At 38.6% G+C, this 17485-nt stretch overlaps 1 protein-coding gene across 1 annotated transcript in view; it reads left to right on the forward strand.

The window, feature by feature from the left end:
* LOC121951900 (amyloid beta A4 precursor protein-binding family B member 1-interacting protein-like) overlaps positions 1–17485 on the forward strand; it is a 23046-nt gene continuing 5561 nt past the window's right edge. Inside the window, 10 exon segments of the mRNA XM_042498390.1 lie at positions 1–60; positions 3661–3748; positions 5162–5496; positions 5574–5733; positions 6247–6368; positions 6464–6538; positions 7313–7456; positions 11395–11505; positions 15825–15923; positions 16014–16092. Of these exon segments, the coding sequence (XP_042354324.1) occupies positions 1–60; positions 3661–3748; positions 5162–5496; positions 5574–5733; positions 6247–6368; positions 6464–6538; positions 7313–7456; positions 11395–11505; positions 15825–15923; positions 16014–16092 (1273 nt within the window).

The following is a 17485-nucleotide window of genomic DNA, read 5'->3' on the forward strand; positions in this document are numbered from 1 at the left end:
ATGGACGACATAGACGCCATGTTCAGTGACCTGCTTGGAGAGATGGATCATCTCTCTCAGGTGAGTTGTGCAGGAACACCAACATTGTACAGTGCTCACTGTGATGATGCTAACATGCTGGGGCCGAATTTATTAAGCTTCCTCGAACAAAGACTTCTGCCGTCTGAGAATTACAAAGAATACAAAGTCTTCAAAGAATTTCCTCTTACAATTAAATCGAGTTCCTGGTAAAGATAAAAGTTATTGACAAAGCATGTTTATCCGTCTTTGAAACTGAACAAGTTGGCCTTATTTCTCTTTCTTTTTTAGCAACATTAGAAGAAGGTGATCAGCAGCTTTACTAGAAATGATTAAAAAAAAAATTAAGTTACAAGACAATTTCCTGAAAATTTGCATTAAAGAAAAGTTTTTTTAAAAAAGAAAATGACCTGGAAAAAAAGTGATGAATTAAAATATTAATATGTTTCTGTACAATATTAAATGAATTTAAGTAGTTATTTTTGTAAAAAAAAAAATTAAATTATTTTTTTGATAATTTTCTCTCATTTTTTAAGTCATTTTTGGACACCTTTTACTAATTTCTTGCAATTTGCAGGACATCCCTACCAAGTTTCTCATTGCCTTTTTTCATTGTTTTCAAAAGGAATCAAACAGTTTTCTTGGGTTTTAAAGGTTTAAATGCTTGTGAAAGGCATCTCAATGCAGCACAAGGAAACTGACGTCGATTCAGGTTTCAAAGGGTTAAGAGAGCTCCTAAGGTGCAGGAGAAAAAGATGGACAGATAAAGAAGGAGGGGGAATAAAGGACAGTGAGTTAATGAATAGTGTGCACGGATGATGTTTGTGGTTGATCAGAGATGCGCTCACATTTCCCGCCCAACGCTACAATGCCAGAAATAAAGTGATCACAACACGAAGATATTTGGCAACCGGAAAGATGCAACATGTGATGATTTGGGTGGGTCTGTTTCAGACATCCATCAGCAGATTGATCACACAAACAATGACAATTCTTTCCGTCTCATGTGGTGACACAGTTCATTTAACCCCATGAGGTCTGAGCAAAGTGGATTTGTTTCTTTGAAAAACATAGGGAGAAAGCAATGGGGCAACTTACCAAGATGTAACTCAAAAATTTGCAAAAAAAATTGTAAAAAGTTACAAGAAAATTACCTGGAAAAAAAGGTAAAAACAAAAACAATCAAAACCTTAAAAAATGCTGAAAATTACAAAAAAAGAATTATTTTTTTCTACTAAATATGAATGCAGCAATAGTCCGGGCAGTGATTGCGTTACCACAACAATGAAATAAAGACAGCATACGTCTTTCACAACAAATGTAATCTCTAGGAGACTGTTGCCGTGCTTATCACACTACATATCCCATGATATGTTAGTAAATTTAATGTGGCACTGTGAGAAATCAAACATCTTTGGTCGCATTCTTTCTCAAAACACGACCAGATGAGCTGCGGCGCTGCGCTCTGACGGTCCCGTCAGCGCTTTTGAAGTAGGTGCAGGTTACAAGACGTGAATCAGACAAATCGCTCCGTGTTTACCTCGCTAATCTGGACATTATCTGATTGCACATGGCAGTCTTTGTTTTGAAACCGGAGCATCAGACAGAAAAATGTAAGGCGACGCTGTGATGTGAAGTCGTCGCATCTGGATCGGACCGTGGGCGATCGCCGCAGATTCCCCTTTAAGCACACATAAGCTGCTCATCATATCAGGTCGGGCCCGCCAAGAAAAACATTACACACTTCTAACTGATGCAATCTCGGCCCGAGGCGCAATTCATTATAGTCCGTTTTAAATCTCTATGTAAGCTAAACGAGAGCAGCCCCCAGAGTGGGATCAATCTGCAACATTACATCAGCCAAACCAGAAAAAGGATCTATATGTCACTTTGGCATGCGGCCTCCTGGAAAACCATCACAGTGACAAACACTACTCCACAGACTATTACCAGAGTTAGCAAGAGAAGCATTTTGATTAAAGCATTGATCCTCTCAGAGTCGCAGAAACAAAAAGGATTTAAAGTGATTCCACTCATCGCCTTGATTGGGTCCATCTCTGCTTTACTGCCTCGGAGCCACAAGACAAAAAGGAGCATTTTTTTATCCCCGACTGAAGGAGCTCGGAGGTGTCATTTAAGCAGCAGCTCCGGCATGACGACATGTGTTTTCAGACACAGTCGTCAGGGTCCAACTGCACGCTGGCGGGAATCAGTTTGCGTGCAGGTTGGCTGTCTGCCGAGCGTGTTTACAGAATATGATTGTGGAGACTTGTGTTAATAATTAAGATATTGCCGTCTGGATATTAGCTCTTTTCTTTGTGATATTCGAGTCCTGTAACCCTCCAAAACCTGAGAAAGTTGGCATGAGTTTTTTTTATTTTTAAATTTAATTTTTTTTTTAACATGGGTAGAAAGCAGTGAGCAACAAAAGAGGAAATGCCCCCCCCAAAATATATAATATATATATCTAATAATTCAAAATATGTAAATAATTCTATATATATATATTCGAGGAAAAATCAAGAATTTCCCTGTTTTAAAAAAATGTGAAAAATTGATAGAAAAAGGAAATGACTTGGAAAAAAATAATATAATAAAAAAATAAAAAATAATTTTTAAATATGTATTTTAGTATATTTATACATGGGTAGAAGGCAAAAATTAGTAACGAAAAAAAACAAACAAACAATAAAACAAGGAAATGACTTGGGAAAAGAGCTGAAAAATTATAATAAATTTGTAAAATTATATTAATTGTGTAATGAAGTATATGTATTTTTTTCAAAAATAGAAAAAACAAACAAACATTGAAGTCCATTGAGAAGGTGCTCTCTGTGAGGCAGGATCAGAAACTGAAAACAGAAAAACAACAGACTGAAATTAAATATAATATTAATATATATAATATAATATTATATCTAATAATATTATATATAATATAATATTATTATATATAATGTAGAATAATCTATTATTCTAATAATTTTTTTAATAAATAATAATTTTTTTTTTTCTAAATCTACAGTTTTTTTTGCAATTTGTGGATAATTTTTCACCTACTTTCTACTTTTTTCCAAGTTTTTGAATGAAATCGCACATATTTACTCAGACTTAAAACACTTGTGAAAGCCATTCAAGAAGCATAATTTCGCTCCAGGTGTCAAAGGGTTCGCAAAGACACAGATTCACCAGAGTCTGGATGCACGGCTTGTCCAGATAAATGAAAGAGACGGAGACCGCAACATCACAGTTTTGACATATCAGTTTTTCTTAATGAGCTGATGTATGATTTACCGTCTGTGCAGAAGCGGAGTGCAATATGTTCTGTATCAGCGGTGCAGCTTGAACACAGAGCATGATAAAATGCAGGGAAACAAAAGTCTCTGATCAGTAAACAGGCTCGTGTAACATACTTAAACGAGCACTTCAAGGACACATGTGGCTCACTCTGGTTTTGACGGGCTGATCTTTGATTCGAAGTGTTATATGAGACTGAAAACTGTAGCTCCTGTCAAACACATGACTTCTGTTTAAAATGTATTTATTTTTTCACCATATACAACTGTCATTTATGGGTGCGGGTGAGGCCCCACCTCTGACGGGAGATGTTGTTAATTTGCAGTCTAATTCTTTTCGTTGCAGAGTTTAATGTCTTCAGTGGACGCTCCAGAGGTGGATCCTGCCTCACAGACGGAGAGTACCTTCTCTGTCGGCTTCACAGACCTACATGGTGAGTCTTTAGTCATCCAAAAAAAAAAAAAAAAGTACACAGCTAAAAGTCACGCTGCCCTGAAGTGGGCGGTGGAAGATGTGAGGCAGTCCTTCAAAAGATGTGTGTTTGGACATGGGGAGTGACTGTTTTTCTCCACAAGGTCATGCAGTCCTTCAGAAAACCAGGGGGCATAAAAGAGTAGATTTATCAGTTTTGGAAATGAAAAACAAACAGATGGTTGTGGGACGACTGAAAAAAAACACCAAATTCTTTGGCATAAGTAAGGATGACAAATTTTTAGAACTATGAATAAATTAGATAAACAGATAAATTAAATTGTGAGAAAGTTCACGAGTCAAACTGCACTTAAATGCTTCTCACGCATCTTCCTCCTGGCAGCAAAGAAGATCTAAACAATCATAACCCAAGGTTCATGAGTTATGGTCCATAACATGTTTTATGAGGTGTCCGTAACCTTGACCTTTGACCTTCAGATTCTAATTAGTTCATTCTTGAATCCAACTGGACGTACGAGCCAAATTTGAGTGAACTACCTTAATGCCTTCTTTAGATATCACATTCACAAAATTAAGACGGATGCAAGACAGCTGTGACCTTCAACTTCAAACGCCAAAATGTAATCACCTCATTGCTGAGTCCCAGCGAATGTTGGTGTCAAAATTTGAAGAAATTCTCTCACGGTGTTCTTGAGTTATTGAGTTTACAAGAATAAGACGAATGCAAGGTCTCAGTGACCTAGTAGCTGGGGAAATGCACCTGTTTGCCTTCTTACTAGCAGTTAAATCAGGAGCTTGGTACCAAGAATGTTTGTCAATTCAATATGAAGCAATTTGGGGTTTGGTATCTTGCCCAAGGATACTTCAGGATATTGACTGGAGGAGTCAGGGATCGAGCCGCTAACCTTCCAAATGTAGGACGATCCGCTTTTCCTCTGAGCCTAGCTGTAGTTTGTCCTTAGACCCTCACACCGACTGAGGAAAAACTCACCCAAAAAACCTTATAACAGGAAAAATGATAGAAACCTCAGGAGGAGCGACTGAGGAAGGATCCCTCTTCCAGGACTGACAAACGTGCAGTAGATGTTGATACTAAGGAGAAATGCACAGCAATAATAACAGTAACAAAAACATGACATGACAATCGTAACAGACATAAAAATGATAAATATGATTTATGATAGCATGTATTGTTACATGCAAATATTGCAGTTGATGTAAGTGGCGATAATAGCCATATGTGTATATTGATATTGGAGGCATGATAATAATTAATAGTAATAATAATAATGGCAGTAAACATCAAGGCTGGTTCCGACGGTCTTGTCGTCAGTGTGAGGTTGTCTTTGGACCGGCACCTTCACGCGGCCGCTCGTCTAACCTTCAGGCCTCAACAACCATTTTCTCCACACAGAGTCTCTGAATGAACTGGAGGACCACGACCTGGATGCTCTGGTTGCTGACCTCAGATCAAAATCATCCACCTCAGAAGAGCTTCTCCCCACAGATCAACACACAGCCGTGACGCAGGAACCTGAGCCAGCAGCTGCCCTCCTCCACTGTCCAACTCTGCTGGATCCTCCGCAGGGCTGCAGATGGTAACCAAAAATCTGTTACTGATCATAAAAATTAAGTTGTAAAGTCATGAAGAAAATATTACCTTTATTGTGTTTGCAGAGCGAACCCCAGACAAAGACAGATAAAATCAAACTGGCTCTGGAGAAGCTGAAAGAAGCCAAAGTGAGGAAGGTAAAGTCTGCATGTTTTTTTGAGTTTTTCCTGCAGTCACACAGATAAAGTTAAAACAAACTCGCTGTCTTTTCTAGTTGATTGTAAAGGTGCTGATGAGTGACGGCAGCTCAAAGACGCTGATGGTGGATGAGAGACAGACGGTCCGAGAGGTTTTGGACAAGCTGTTTGAGAAGACGCACTGTGACTGCAGCATGGACTGGAGCCTGTGTGAGACCAACCCTGAGCTGCAGATCGGTGAGACATGCTGTCCCCAAATCATATGCAACAGATATAACACTTTTAAATAAAATCACACAGTTTGTTAAACTGCTTCAGTCGGAGCGGGCTATTGGACATGTCCACACACTGGAGCGGGCTGTTGGACATGTCCGCACACTGGAGCGGGCTGTTGGACATGTCTGCAGACTGGAGTGGGCTGTTGGACATGTCCGCACACTGGAGTGGGCTGTTGGACATGTCCGTGCACTGCAGCGGACTGTCCGTGTCCGCGGGCTGGAGCGGACTGTCAGACATGATCTTTTTATTTTATCCTGAATTGTTCAGTGATTTGAAATGTCTGTTTTAAATGTGAGAGTTGTTAATTAATCATCAATAATCGGTTTGATGATTTTTTTTAGAGGATGTATGGTATTTAAAAGTTGCCTCAAAGTCATGGAAAAGACATGAAACAGTCAAGCAAAAATCGTGTAAATGTATGAGTAAAAATGTTAACGCTGACTGTTGCACATGTTTTTCTCACCGTTTCAGAACGAGGTTTTGAGGACCACGAACACTTAGTGGAGCCCCTGTCTGCGTGGACTCGCCTCAGTGAAAACAAAATCTATTTTGTGTCAAAACCTCAGAAGTATGTGATGTTCACAGACCCTCAGGTGAGTGCGAGCGTTTTGTTTTCTTCTTGCCAAAGTTTTATTACATGTTTTAATACCCAGTCAGTAGATGAAACTATGCTTTTCTCCCCCTGAAGTTATTTTACATGTGGAAGAAGAAGAAGGCATGTTTGAGCGGGATAAACGAGCAAGCCAAACAGCTCTTAATCAAGGTCAGTTAACTTGCCATATTACTGATTATTTATATTACTCACGTTAACCCTTTCACATGTGCATCAACACTGGTTTTCTTGTACTGTATTCAGATGCCTTACATTAGTATATAAACCCCTTAAATAAAAAAAATGTTTTTTTCAAAAAACATGGGAAAAAACAAAATCAGCAACTCAGCAAGAATAGTCCCGCAAGCATATAAAATAAGTAAACCGTGACCAAAAAAAAAATTCAAATTAGTTAGGAAAATGACCAAAAAGTAAGTTTTATTTTATATATTATATTAAAATAATGTTTATATTTAAAAAAATATTTTTTTCAACACTTTTAAAGAAATGTTTGTTTTTCTTCTTCTTTTTTTTTCTTTTTTAATTTTTTTACTTTTCTTTTTTTATGCTTTTCATTTTTTTAGGTAATTATTATTTTTTTTTTTACTTACTTACTTATTTTACTGATTTTTTTGCTCATTTTAGGGCCATCTCTTGTTAAGATGCTCATCTCCTTCCCATGTTTTTTTTTTTTTTTTTTTTAAAGAAATCAATTTCGATGAGGTTTCAAAGGGTTAATGTATTATTAAGTTATAATCAAATCTGTCATGGAAACCTGCCTATTGAATTTTACATTCCCATGCAAGAAATACATTATTACTGATTCCTAAACTTTGATAAACAAATTAACTCCACTGTCATCAATATTTATCTTATTTGATTAGAATCATCAATCAAACGATCTAATCTAATTTTGCATGTAATCTTTGTCCTCTGACCCTGCAGGAGCATTTTGGAGGCTCCACCCTCATCGTTCCTAATCTTGAGGGCACGCTGTACCTGAAGGAAGATGGGAAGAAGAGTTGGAAACCTCGATACTTCGTGCTCAGAGCCTCGGGCATCTACTATGTTCCCAAAGGAAAGACAAAGGTATGGTGTCAGGTTTTGAACAACAAAGGATCTACATCATATTTCATTTTAAATTCAGGCTTGTTTGTGGTGCACTGTTGACAGCGATGTATTGTTGCTTTAGAGACAGCAGGTAGGTGTGAGATTACATCTGCAATTTAGCAACCTCGTATAACTGAGAAAATTGTTTTGATTTCGTTTAAAAACACAGGAAAAAAACATACTGAGCGACTAAGCAAGAAATGTCCTGCAAGCTGCAAAAAATAATCTGCAGATTAGTTGGGTGGATAAGTAGATATGATTTGAAAATGAGAAATAATATCCAGGAAACTATATATATAATTCTTTTTCAGTCCTTATTTAGGGCTTTTCTTTTTTTTTTCCTTTTAGTAATTATTAATATTTATTTATTTATTTTTCTTTTACTTTTTTTGGCTGATTTTCAGGTAATTTTCTTGTTACTTTTTCACTAATTTCTTGCTAATTTTTCGGACCATTTCTTGTTGCATGTCGCCTTCTTCCCATGTTGTTTTTTGAAAGAAATCAATTTGCTCAGGTTTCAGAGGGTTAATGTGTGTCATTTCACAAACTAAAAATGGTGACATTTTTAGAACCCAAAGGAGCCCAAAGGAAAGACAAAGGTGTGGTGCATCAAATACATTTTTAACTGATGAAAGTGATCTACATCATATTTCACTTTAAATTCAGGCTTGTTCGTGGTGCACTGTTGACACTAATGTATTGTTGCTCTAGAGACAACAAGTAGGTGTGAGATTACATGTGCAATTTAGCAACCTGTGTGGGCAAAACCGTCTCCCACACACACAGCCTGAGACGACTCTGGTGGGCTGATGTCATGTCAGTGAAACAGATTAAGACTCAGTGATGGTTCATGTTTCACGAGCTGGTTTTTGGCACCAAAGACAAAAAAAAAGAAACTGCTCATTTGCATCTTATTCACTATCTTATTCATAGCAAGCAGAAAGGTGTCAGACCTTGCCACCTGGATTTTAACACCCAGAGAAACAGTTACTGTCAGTATGTTTACATGATGTTAGAAAAAGTCAAATTATTGTGTTAGACCGACTAAAACTACACTTTTAAAATTCATGAAATCATGTTAATCTGCCTTAAATTTAGACTAGATCATATTTCTCAACACACCCAGATAATTTTAGTGAAGTTGAGCTATTCTGTCATGTAAACTCAGTCGGACTCAGCGTTCATGGCGTGCTCCTAGTTGCCGCACCAGCCTCCCTCAATGGTTCGGGTTAGGGACTGTTCATTACTTATGAGAGAGGAAGAGGAGCTACAAAACGGGTCAGGCATTAACAAAAAATGTATGCACCGAGGAGAGGCTTGGGTTTTTGATTTTGGTTTAAGACATACAACTTAAAAAGTTAGCAATTTATATTTATTTGAATAAAAAAGTCCCCCCCACCCCCCTGATAAATAAAGTACAGTCCCACAACACCGGCACAGACGCTAAGAGATGCACTGCTGTGGACGGGGATGCAGCAGAACATCTTTTAGCCACCTAAAAAAATTAATATCAGTGTAAGTGTTCACTATATTTTAATATTTTCTCCTCTTCCATAACAGCTGATGGAGGCAGCGGTAGAGCAGCTCCTCCACTGGAGTAAAATAAAATAGAGTAAAATAAGTGTTTTCTCAGCGTAGTCTGGTGTTTTTGATGTAACAGCTTCAAATCCCCGACAGTAAGGGCTGTTTTATGGCAAAGTAAAGCAGTGAAAATATTCTAAATATACATTTAAACCGACAGGACAGTGTTCCAGTTAAATGGCCTGATCGAACTATGACTGGAGCTGGACTAAACTAAACTGTGCATGTAAACGTACTTAATGATTGGCAAGTAGGTATTTTAGGTCAGTGTGCAAAATAATGAAGATTTTACGTTTGTTCATCTGATGCTGACACTTTGTTATTTGTACATTTGCAGTGTTGACAAATGGTGTAATTTTTTTCATGCAAACTATTAACAGCTGTCCACTTGAGGGGAAAAAAATGAGTGCGGCAATAATCCTTAAACAGAGAGACGAGATTTTTACCCCTGTGTGCAGAGTATGATGGGTTACATCTGAGCGCTCATGCGTGGCCGAGGCAGAAAGGCACGAAGAAGAAGAAGTGCCGGAGAAATGAAGATGGACAGTGTGAATTAAGGCCTCATCGCTGTTAAAAAGAGCAGCATGTCGTTGTGTCACTGAGACGGGGCGGAAAACAAAAAAAGTCCTTTCAGGCTAACTCCAACAAAAAAATTATCCAAGAGGGAGAAATAGATGGAGGGCGAAACTGTGCGAGGCAGATGTGCAAATCGCAAACATAAGAGAGCTGCAGGAATCATCTGAGGCCAAGGACACGTGAATGAAGCGGACGAAGAATTGGAAGGGATAGTTCATTAGGTAAAGGGAGGAAAAATGGCCAAATTGGACAGAAAAGAGCGTAACTGAGGTTTTATTGCAGCCTGAGGTGGACTGAAGACAAGACACTGTTATTATCAAAGAGATGGAAGAAGAAAAGTGGACAAAGGAGCGTGATGAAGTCACAAAGAAACAAAGACGAGAGTGAAAACGCAGTCCTGCACGGGTCACCTCCAATTCCAGGAAGTTTGACTCTGTATTTTCCAGTGAACAACAGCGTCTCTGTCAGTGTGGTAAAATGTGTGAACACGATGTGTTTCTGCTTGAAATAAAAAAATGTAAGGAATGTTACAATGCTGCAGAAAGAAAAACAATCTTTCCTCTGTCATGGAGCGTCGTTTGGACTTTATTTGAGAGTGAAATAAAGACAAATGGCCTCGCACTTCTTTGAAGTGTTTTAATCCCTAATGCCTACCATACAATGACAGAGAGAACATTTATTTCTTCTGCAAAACATGCTGAAAAACAACGAGGATCAGATAATGGAAGAGTCAGCATGTAGCCTGATCCAATTTAAAGGAATACAACACAGAGAAAATAAAGCAAATCCGCAACTATAATTAGAAAATCAAAAAAGCGAACCTCTTCTTAAAGATGTGTTTTCATCTGCACCAGCTGTCCGTTTCAGAAGATCACCTACTATAGGAGACAAGTGGGTCTGAATCTAACACCACATTCACACTGCAGCACCAAGTGGACCAAATCTGATTATTTTTTTGCCCCCCATGTGACCCAGACACATGACACAGCAGATCACACTGGATCTGATCTTTTCAGATCAGATTTGGGGCTCTTCCATATGTGCTTCTAAATCAGATACAGATCAGATTTTAAAAAAAAAATGTGACCTCAGACTGAGTAGCCATGCAGAACTCAATGTGACATTTACGTCGTCGGAAGAAGTCTTGGTAGGGGAGTGGCTCTCTGTCCAAGTCGGGTCAGCCTCACCCTGATGCCGGCTCTCCTCCCTTTCTTCGTCTGATGATTTCGGTTTCGTTTCTCCCCTCTGGTCTGACTGGCCACTTGGCGTATGCCGTTGGTGGAGATCCTCTTGCAGTTTGCTGCATTCAGTCCAAAACCCACAAAACTTTTCCCGATGTTAATAAGTGCTTCTCCATCGTAGAAAAGTCGTGCTTCGGCAGAAGGGGCCTTGAAGTCGAAAAAATACAAAAATATAGCAATTGTAGCAAATTAAATTTGAGGAGCTACAGGCTGCTGCATCTGCATGTGCTGCTCCAGTTTCAGTTACTTATTAAATGTCAACTGTTTTGGATTGGCAGCTTTTAAACATTACAAATGTCAGTATTTTTGATAACCATGTCTGATTTAAAAATGATTTTATATACAAAAACATAATATGCAGTGATGTCAGTATGGTAATTGTTCCACTTTTCCTCCCAAGCACCTGATCGCTCTGCTGTGGATAACCGGAGATGTATTATCATTATATAAACACCTGAGTTGGTGAGTGAATATGTTCCACTTTATAATATTGTATGTTTTTTTTTCTCTGTCCGACAGTCCTCCAGTGATCTCGTCTGCTTTGTGCATTTTGAAAAAGTCAACATCTATACCACCAACAACTACAAGCAGAAATACAGAGCGCCCACCGACTTCTGCTTCCTGTTGAAGGTAAGATCGACACACGCGATCACAGAGAGTTTAAAGAGGTAAAGACATGAAAGAGCACATTTATATAACTCAAACGCTGAGTGGGTGGTGCATGTTTATTCTTTGCACTGTTAAACCACTCCAAAGTCTTCATCCCCCATTTTAGATATTTCAACCCTTTGAAGAAATTTGAAAAACAAGTCCAAGAAAATTAACTGAAAATTAGTTGAAAAAATGAATTATAAAAAATACAGAAAATGTTAAAAAAGGAATTCACTTGGAAAAATGGAGAAAGAGCTTAAAAATTTGAAGAAACTTAAAAAAAAAAAAATAATCATGATAATAATAATAAAAAAAATAGAATCTATATCTACTCATGTCTTGCAGTTTGTGGAACTTTTCTCACAAAGCTCATTGTCTTTTTTCCATGTTTTTTAAGAAATCCCACCAATTTGCGCAGCTTTAAAAGGTTTAAATACTTGTGAAAGGCGCCTGAAATGAGCACAAGAAAAGTGATGCTGCTCCAGGTTTCAAAGGGTTAACCTGTGTCGTTGGAGAAAAGTTGTCCTGGTTTGACAAGAAAAGAGAGAAATGAACACAGGGTGATGTCTGAAACAATAAGTAACAAGCAGCATATGTTTCATGGAGAAGATGTGCTACATTTTTCCTTCTTAAAAATCTTACCAACCCATCTGTGTTTTTACTGGTTTACAAATCAAACCGTTCAAATGGAACTAGTTTACTTTCTTTCTCTTTGTTTGTTTCTGATTTATTTTTCTGTTAAACACAAAACACAAACAAGCTTTTGAGAGATATAAAAGTTGTCGGTTCTTGATCGTCATCCTGCACTAAAACCTCTCTGTGTTCTCCAACATCAGGTGCCAATCAGAGACACAGTGAGGAAATCAGAAACATCTGAATTAATATAAAAACTTGTGTTCATATACTCTTAAAACAAGATTTTCATTCTTCCTGACACATAGCTCGTCTCTCAGCCCCAGATCTCCAAATACTGACACTTTCTCACTCCTCTCTGTGTTTGATATCGACTCCAAAGGCGCCCGCTTTGCATCGATTTTATCTGATCACTGAATTGATATCGATACATATCAATGTATCATTACACCCTTAGTATTTACGCCTCATTGTGTTATTGGTCAATCACAAACATGCTTGTTTTAACACCAAAACGTGACGTTTTTTAAACCTAACCACGTAGTTTTGTTGCTTAAACCTGAGTGTTTCACGACATTTTTCACGTTACACTAGCACAGATAAGTGGAGCTACAGTTACAGCTCGATTAGAACATTTTTTTCACCTTTATCTTGTTTTGTTTTCTTCCCCCTCTTCTTTTATTTTTTCCTTCTTTCTTCTCCAAACTGATGCTGCTCGACTTACAGGTCAAACCCCGAACACCTCGGCCAGTTCAGGTGTGATTGAGGCGTATACACGAATGCTTAAATTGCTCCCCAACCAATGATCTCGGCGTGTTACTCCCACTTTGAGAAATTCGATTTAGTCCAGTTTTAGTGAGTTGAATTTTTCGTGGCAACCTCCAGCTCACCTGGCAGTGTGTGCACCCGAAATGCTGCAGCCTTTTGCAGCGGCTCAGGTTTGATTCCAGCCTGAGGCCCTTTGCTGCATGTCATCCGCTCCCTCTCTTCCCCCATTTCCTGTCAATTTTTAGCTATCCTGTCAATAAAGAGAAAAATCCCCACAAAATTATCAAAAAAAAAAAGAAATCTAACATGTAACAACTGAATGTCTTTTCAGCTGTACACGATGCTAAAGGGTCCCGTGTGTAAGTGTTTTAATTTGACGGGCGGGGAATGAGAACGTGTTGAGTCTCTCCGTCACGGTCAGAGACGTCTCAGTTTGTTCATGTTTTAACGATCCAGTTGCCGTGTATGTTTCTGCAGTCCATTGATGTTTTACATTTGTACATTTCATATGGAACAGATCTGCTGAAACTTTGATGAAATAAAAGATTTTTTATAAGTCTTTAACAAACAGCATTTTGACCAAATCCATATTATGCCAAGTAGGTTTTATATACACTTCATACAAGGAATTTGCTTTGGTGAAATGGTGCATAACATACACATTTTGAAGGAAAAATTAAATTAAAATCAAAACAAGTATTGCAAAAATCAAGAAACAAAGATAGAATAGAAAAAATTGCAGCAAAAATATGAAAGATGTGCTAGAAAAATGTGTACAATATTTCTGTGGTAAAATGGCAAACTACAAAGAAAAATATGCAGGGATATAGTTTATATATGTAATGTTATATTATTAATGTATTTATGTGGCCCATTTCATGCATAAAATTCAACACAAAGTCCTGAATATAAAAGAACATAGAACATTGTCATGTGTCTTAAGATTTTGTTTGAAAGTTTCAGCAGATTTAGACCCCTAAGACCTTCAGGCAGACTGTTTCAAGTTTTAATTTTCAACTTCATTTTCTGACAAATCACTAAAACGAGTCGTGGGTTTGAGCACAAATACCACTTGATTAGGTTTAGAAAAAACTTCATGTTTTGGCTTAAAATACTGAATTTTTGTCCCAACAAACAGCTTGAAATGTCCTGATGTGCCGTTAAAAACACCAGTTTTTGTCTTTGTTGGTCTCAAACAGCTGTTCTGCTGCCTGGCAGCCGCCTCGCCAAGGTGTCGTTTACCGTCCGTCCTCCTTCTGATGAAAAACTCATTTACATGTAATCTGAAGTACATCACTCTAGAGACGATATGATATGAATGAAGAATACTATGTAACATGTCGTTTGCAGAAACGTACAACGCCAACGTGTTAATGTGGTGGCCGGGCTGGTTTAGATAAATCTGTTTTGAGCACTCGAGGCTCTGAAGGAGAGCGTCCACATATTTGCAGTCCCATGCAGTTTAGATTATCATGTTTTTGAGACGAGAAAGCGACAACTGGGATGGAAAAGAGAAGCGAACAAAAAGCAGAGAGGTTGTTAGCTGCTCAGAGTGAACAGAAGCAGAGTTTCATGGTGGTTGCAGCCCTTTGGTGGTATTTTATCATGTAAATTACATTTTAATTTGGGCCAAAGGCCTGAACAGAGTGGAACAGCATGTAGCTGCTGCTGCTGCTGCTGCTGCTGCTGGTGTGTTGGTGTGTGTGTGTGGGTTTGTTTCGTGGTGTGTAGGTGTTGGTGTGGGTGTGAGTGTGTGGGTGTGTAGTATTGTTCCATGTTAAGGACATACAGAGTTGTATAATAGTACTCCTTTCAGAGACGATGCTCTGAAAAGTCAACCTGTTGGTAGTTTTTGCGTTTTAACCCTTTGAAACCTGGAGTGACGTCTTCTTTTGCTGTGCTCACGAGTTTTTAAAAACCTTTGAAAACCGTGGAAATTTTTTTTTTCTTTCAAAAGCAGGGGGGGGGGAGGCAATGAGCAACCTGGCATGAAATGTCTCACAAATTGCTAGAAATTAGTAGTTAGTTAGAGAAATATATGACAAAAAGGCTGAAAATGACGAGCAGGATGCTACAGCTGCTCTCCTGCACTGCAGCAGATAAAGATCAAGTGTCAGGAGGAGATGTAGTAAGGGCTGCTGACAGTGACCACTTAGTCATGTCGAGGGGAAGTGAGATGACTGAAGAAGAACCAGAAAACCTCGACTGGTTTTTGCCTTTTTAACCTGTGACAAAACAACAAATGAATGTACCCTGGTGCCGTAGTGGTTCCCAGCTGCTTTTACCAGTCCAAAAGTAAGTCATGTGTCATTTCTGAATGGACCGAAAGTGAAATCCAGTTTGTAAAAAACACTTTATGTTGAAGAACAGTGAATTTCCAGCACAGAGCTTTTATTTTGAAGTTCCGTTTCTGTTTATTCTTGCAGTGTGTTTTTATTTTTTATGTTCCATTATGTACATTTTGTGAAATAAAATTGAATATTTCAGCTAGTCCAGGATGCAGCCGCTCGGCTTCTCACTGGGGTTTAACAGACACATCACTCCAGTCCTTGCTTCTCTCCAATGACTCCCTGTTTGTTTTAGGGTTTCCATTGTTTGTTTGTCTGTTTATTTTAAATTAAATCAAATTAAATTAATCAAAAGCCTCTTTTCTACTGAAAAACAGATCTTGTTACCAGTTAAACTAGTGTTTATGATTCACAGTGCAGTCGCAGCTTGGTGTCGGCTGACCTCTGCTGGCTCTTGTGTGAACTGCAAATACAAATACAAAAAAAAAAAAAAAAAAAAAAAGGCACTTTGTCTCTGACAAGTCATGTGACTTTATGGAAGGGAAACACTAAATCACAGGAGTGCATGTTTAACGCCACTGTTCTCTCTGTCTTTTTTTTTCTTTCCAGCATCCCTGCATCCAGAAAGAGTCGCACTACATCAAGTTTCTGTGCTGTGACAACGAACACGCCATGTTGCTTTGGGTCAACTCCATCAGGATAGCAAAGGTCAGATTCAACACTGTGACACAAGTCACTTTAACATTTGGAGTGACACAAAGAGTTAATCAGGTGTGTGTCCTCTGTGTGTGTGTGCAGTACGGGACTGTGCTGTATGAGAACTACCAGGCTGCAGTGAAGAGAGCCTCCAGCCATCAAACCTCTGCTGCTGTCAAAGGTGAGTTTACACATTAAAGCAAGGCCAGTATATTACAGTATGTTACAAAAACTACAGCCTTTTTCTTCACTGAATGTCTCCTTCAAGCACTGAATAGCTAAGATAGATAGATAGATAAACTTTATTGACTGTCCCAAATGGTGACAGAAATTCTCCTTTGACAGGCTGAACACAATACACACACTTCACATAAAACTCAATATAAACACCTTATAAAATGCACTTAACACACAGGGAGACAGTCAAAAAAATTCAACAGGTAATAAAAAAACAGCACGTGTCCAAGTCTTAGCCCGTTAGTGATGAAAAGTTATCAAAGGTCTGTGCAAAACTTTTACGGTTGTGAGTTTTCCTTTGACACCGGTGGTTACGCAGAATTTACAGCCAAACAGGAAATTGTTGCAACTTCACTTTGTATTGTCCGACTGGCCCCAAATTTCACAGGTGTGATCAGGCTGCAGCCCTGAACACATCAACACGTCAATTAACTATGATACTCACTGCGCCACCTACTGGCAAACTGGAAAATATTGTAACTTTGGTGTACATTGTCCAATCTGACCGAAACTTCATAGGTTTGATAAGGATCCCACCCTGGACACATCTGTAAGACAATAGTCATTAGTTGTAATAGCGCCACCTAGTGGCAGCAGGAAGTAAACCTTGCCACACAATTATGTTTTAATTTAAATTAAATTATGTACACCAACATGACATAAAAAATGTATGTGCCCTCCAAAGCCATCTACTGGCTGCTGGAAGTACTACACCATGTTAAATATCTCACTCCAGGGTTCAAACTCTCTGCGTGCATTATCCGACTTTACAGAAATGAACGTTTGCCATTACTCCAACGTACATGGGGGTGCGAGGGCCCTTTCATCACTGCTTGCAGCTGTAATTGAGGTTTGGGATTCATGAGGTTGAGACTTTGATTCTTATCCACGGCAGGTGAATTTTAAAGCCAGTTGCCCAAAGCAAAGAGCGTTATTCAAAGTACAACACAGGTGAAGTGTCAGCTGCATTGGCTCGGTCTGTTAAAACACTTAAACCATGAGATTGCAAGTTTAAGTTCAACAGAGCGTCTAAAACATATAAAGTGTCCGGAGGTTTGGCTCAGTGGGTAAATCAGGTGGTTGGTGTGCCTGAGGTTGCTGGTTCAAGTCTTATCTGGGACAGGTGACATTTGACTTTTATGGCTAAAATAAAATGTCGGCTGATAAATCTGTCTGCTCTGCTGATATCAGGGTCATAAGGTGGAAACTCTTCATCACCTGCACTAGTCTGTAATAGTTTGAGTGTAACAGTACACAGTATACAGTATAACTTCCTCAGCTGCTAACAGCCCACCATCATTTCCACTTAGAGAATGGGTGAAATCAAAGCAGGGCGG

The sequence above is a fragment of the Plectropomus leopardus genome, chromosome 12 (assembly GCF_008729295.1).
Source record: "Plectropomus leopardus isolate mb chromosome 12, YSFRI_Pleo_2.0, whole genome shotgun sequence".
Classification (NCBI taxonomy): domain Eukaryota; kingdom Metazoa; phylum Chordata; class Actinopteri; order Perciformes; family Serranidae; genus Plectropomus; species Plectropomus leopardus.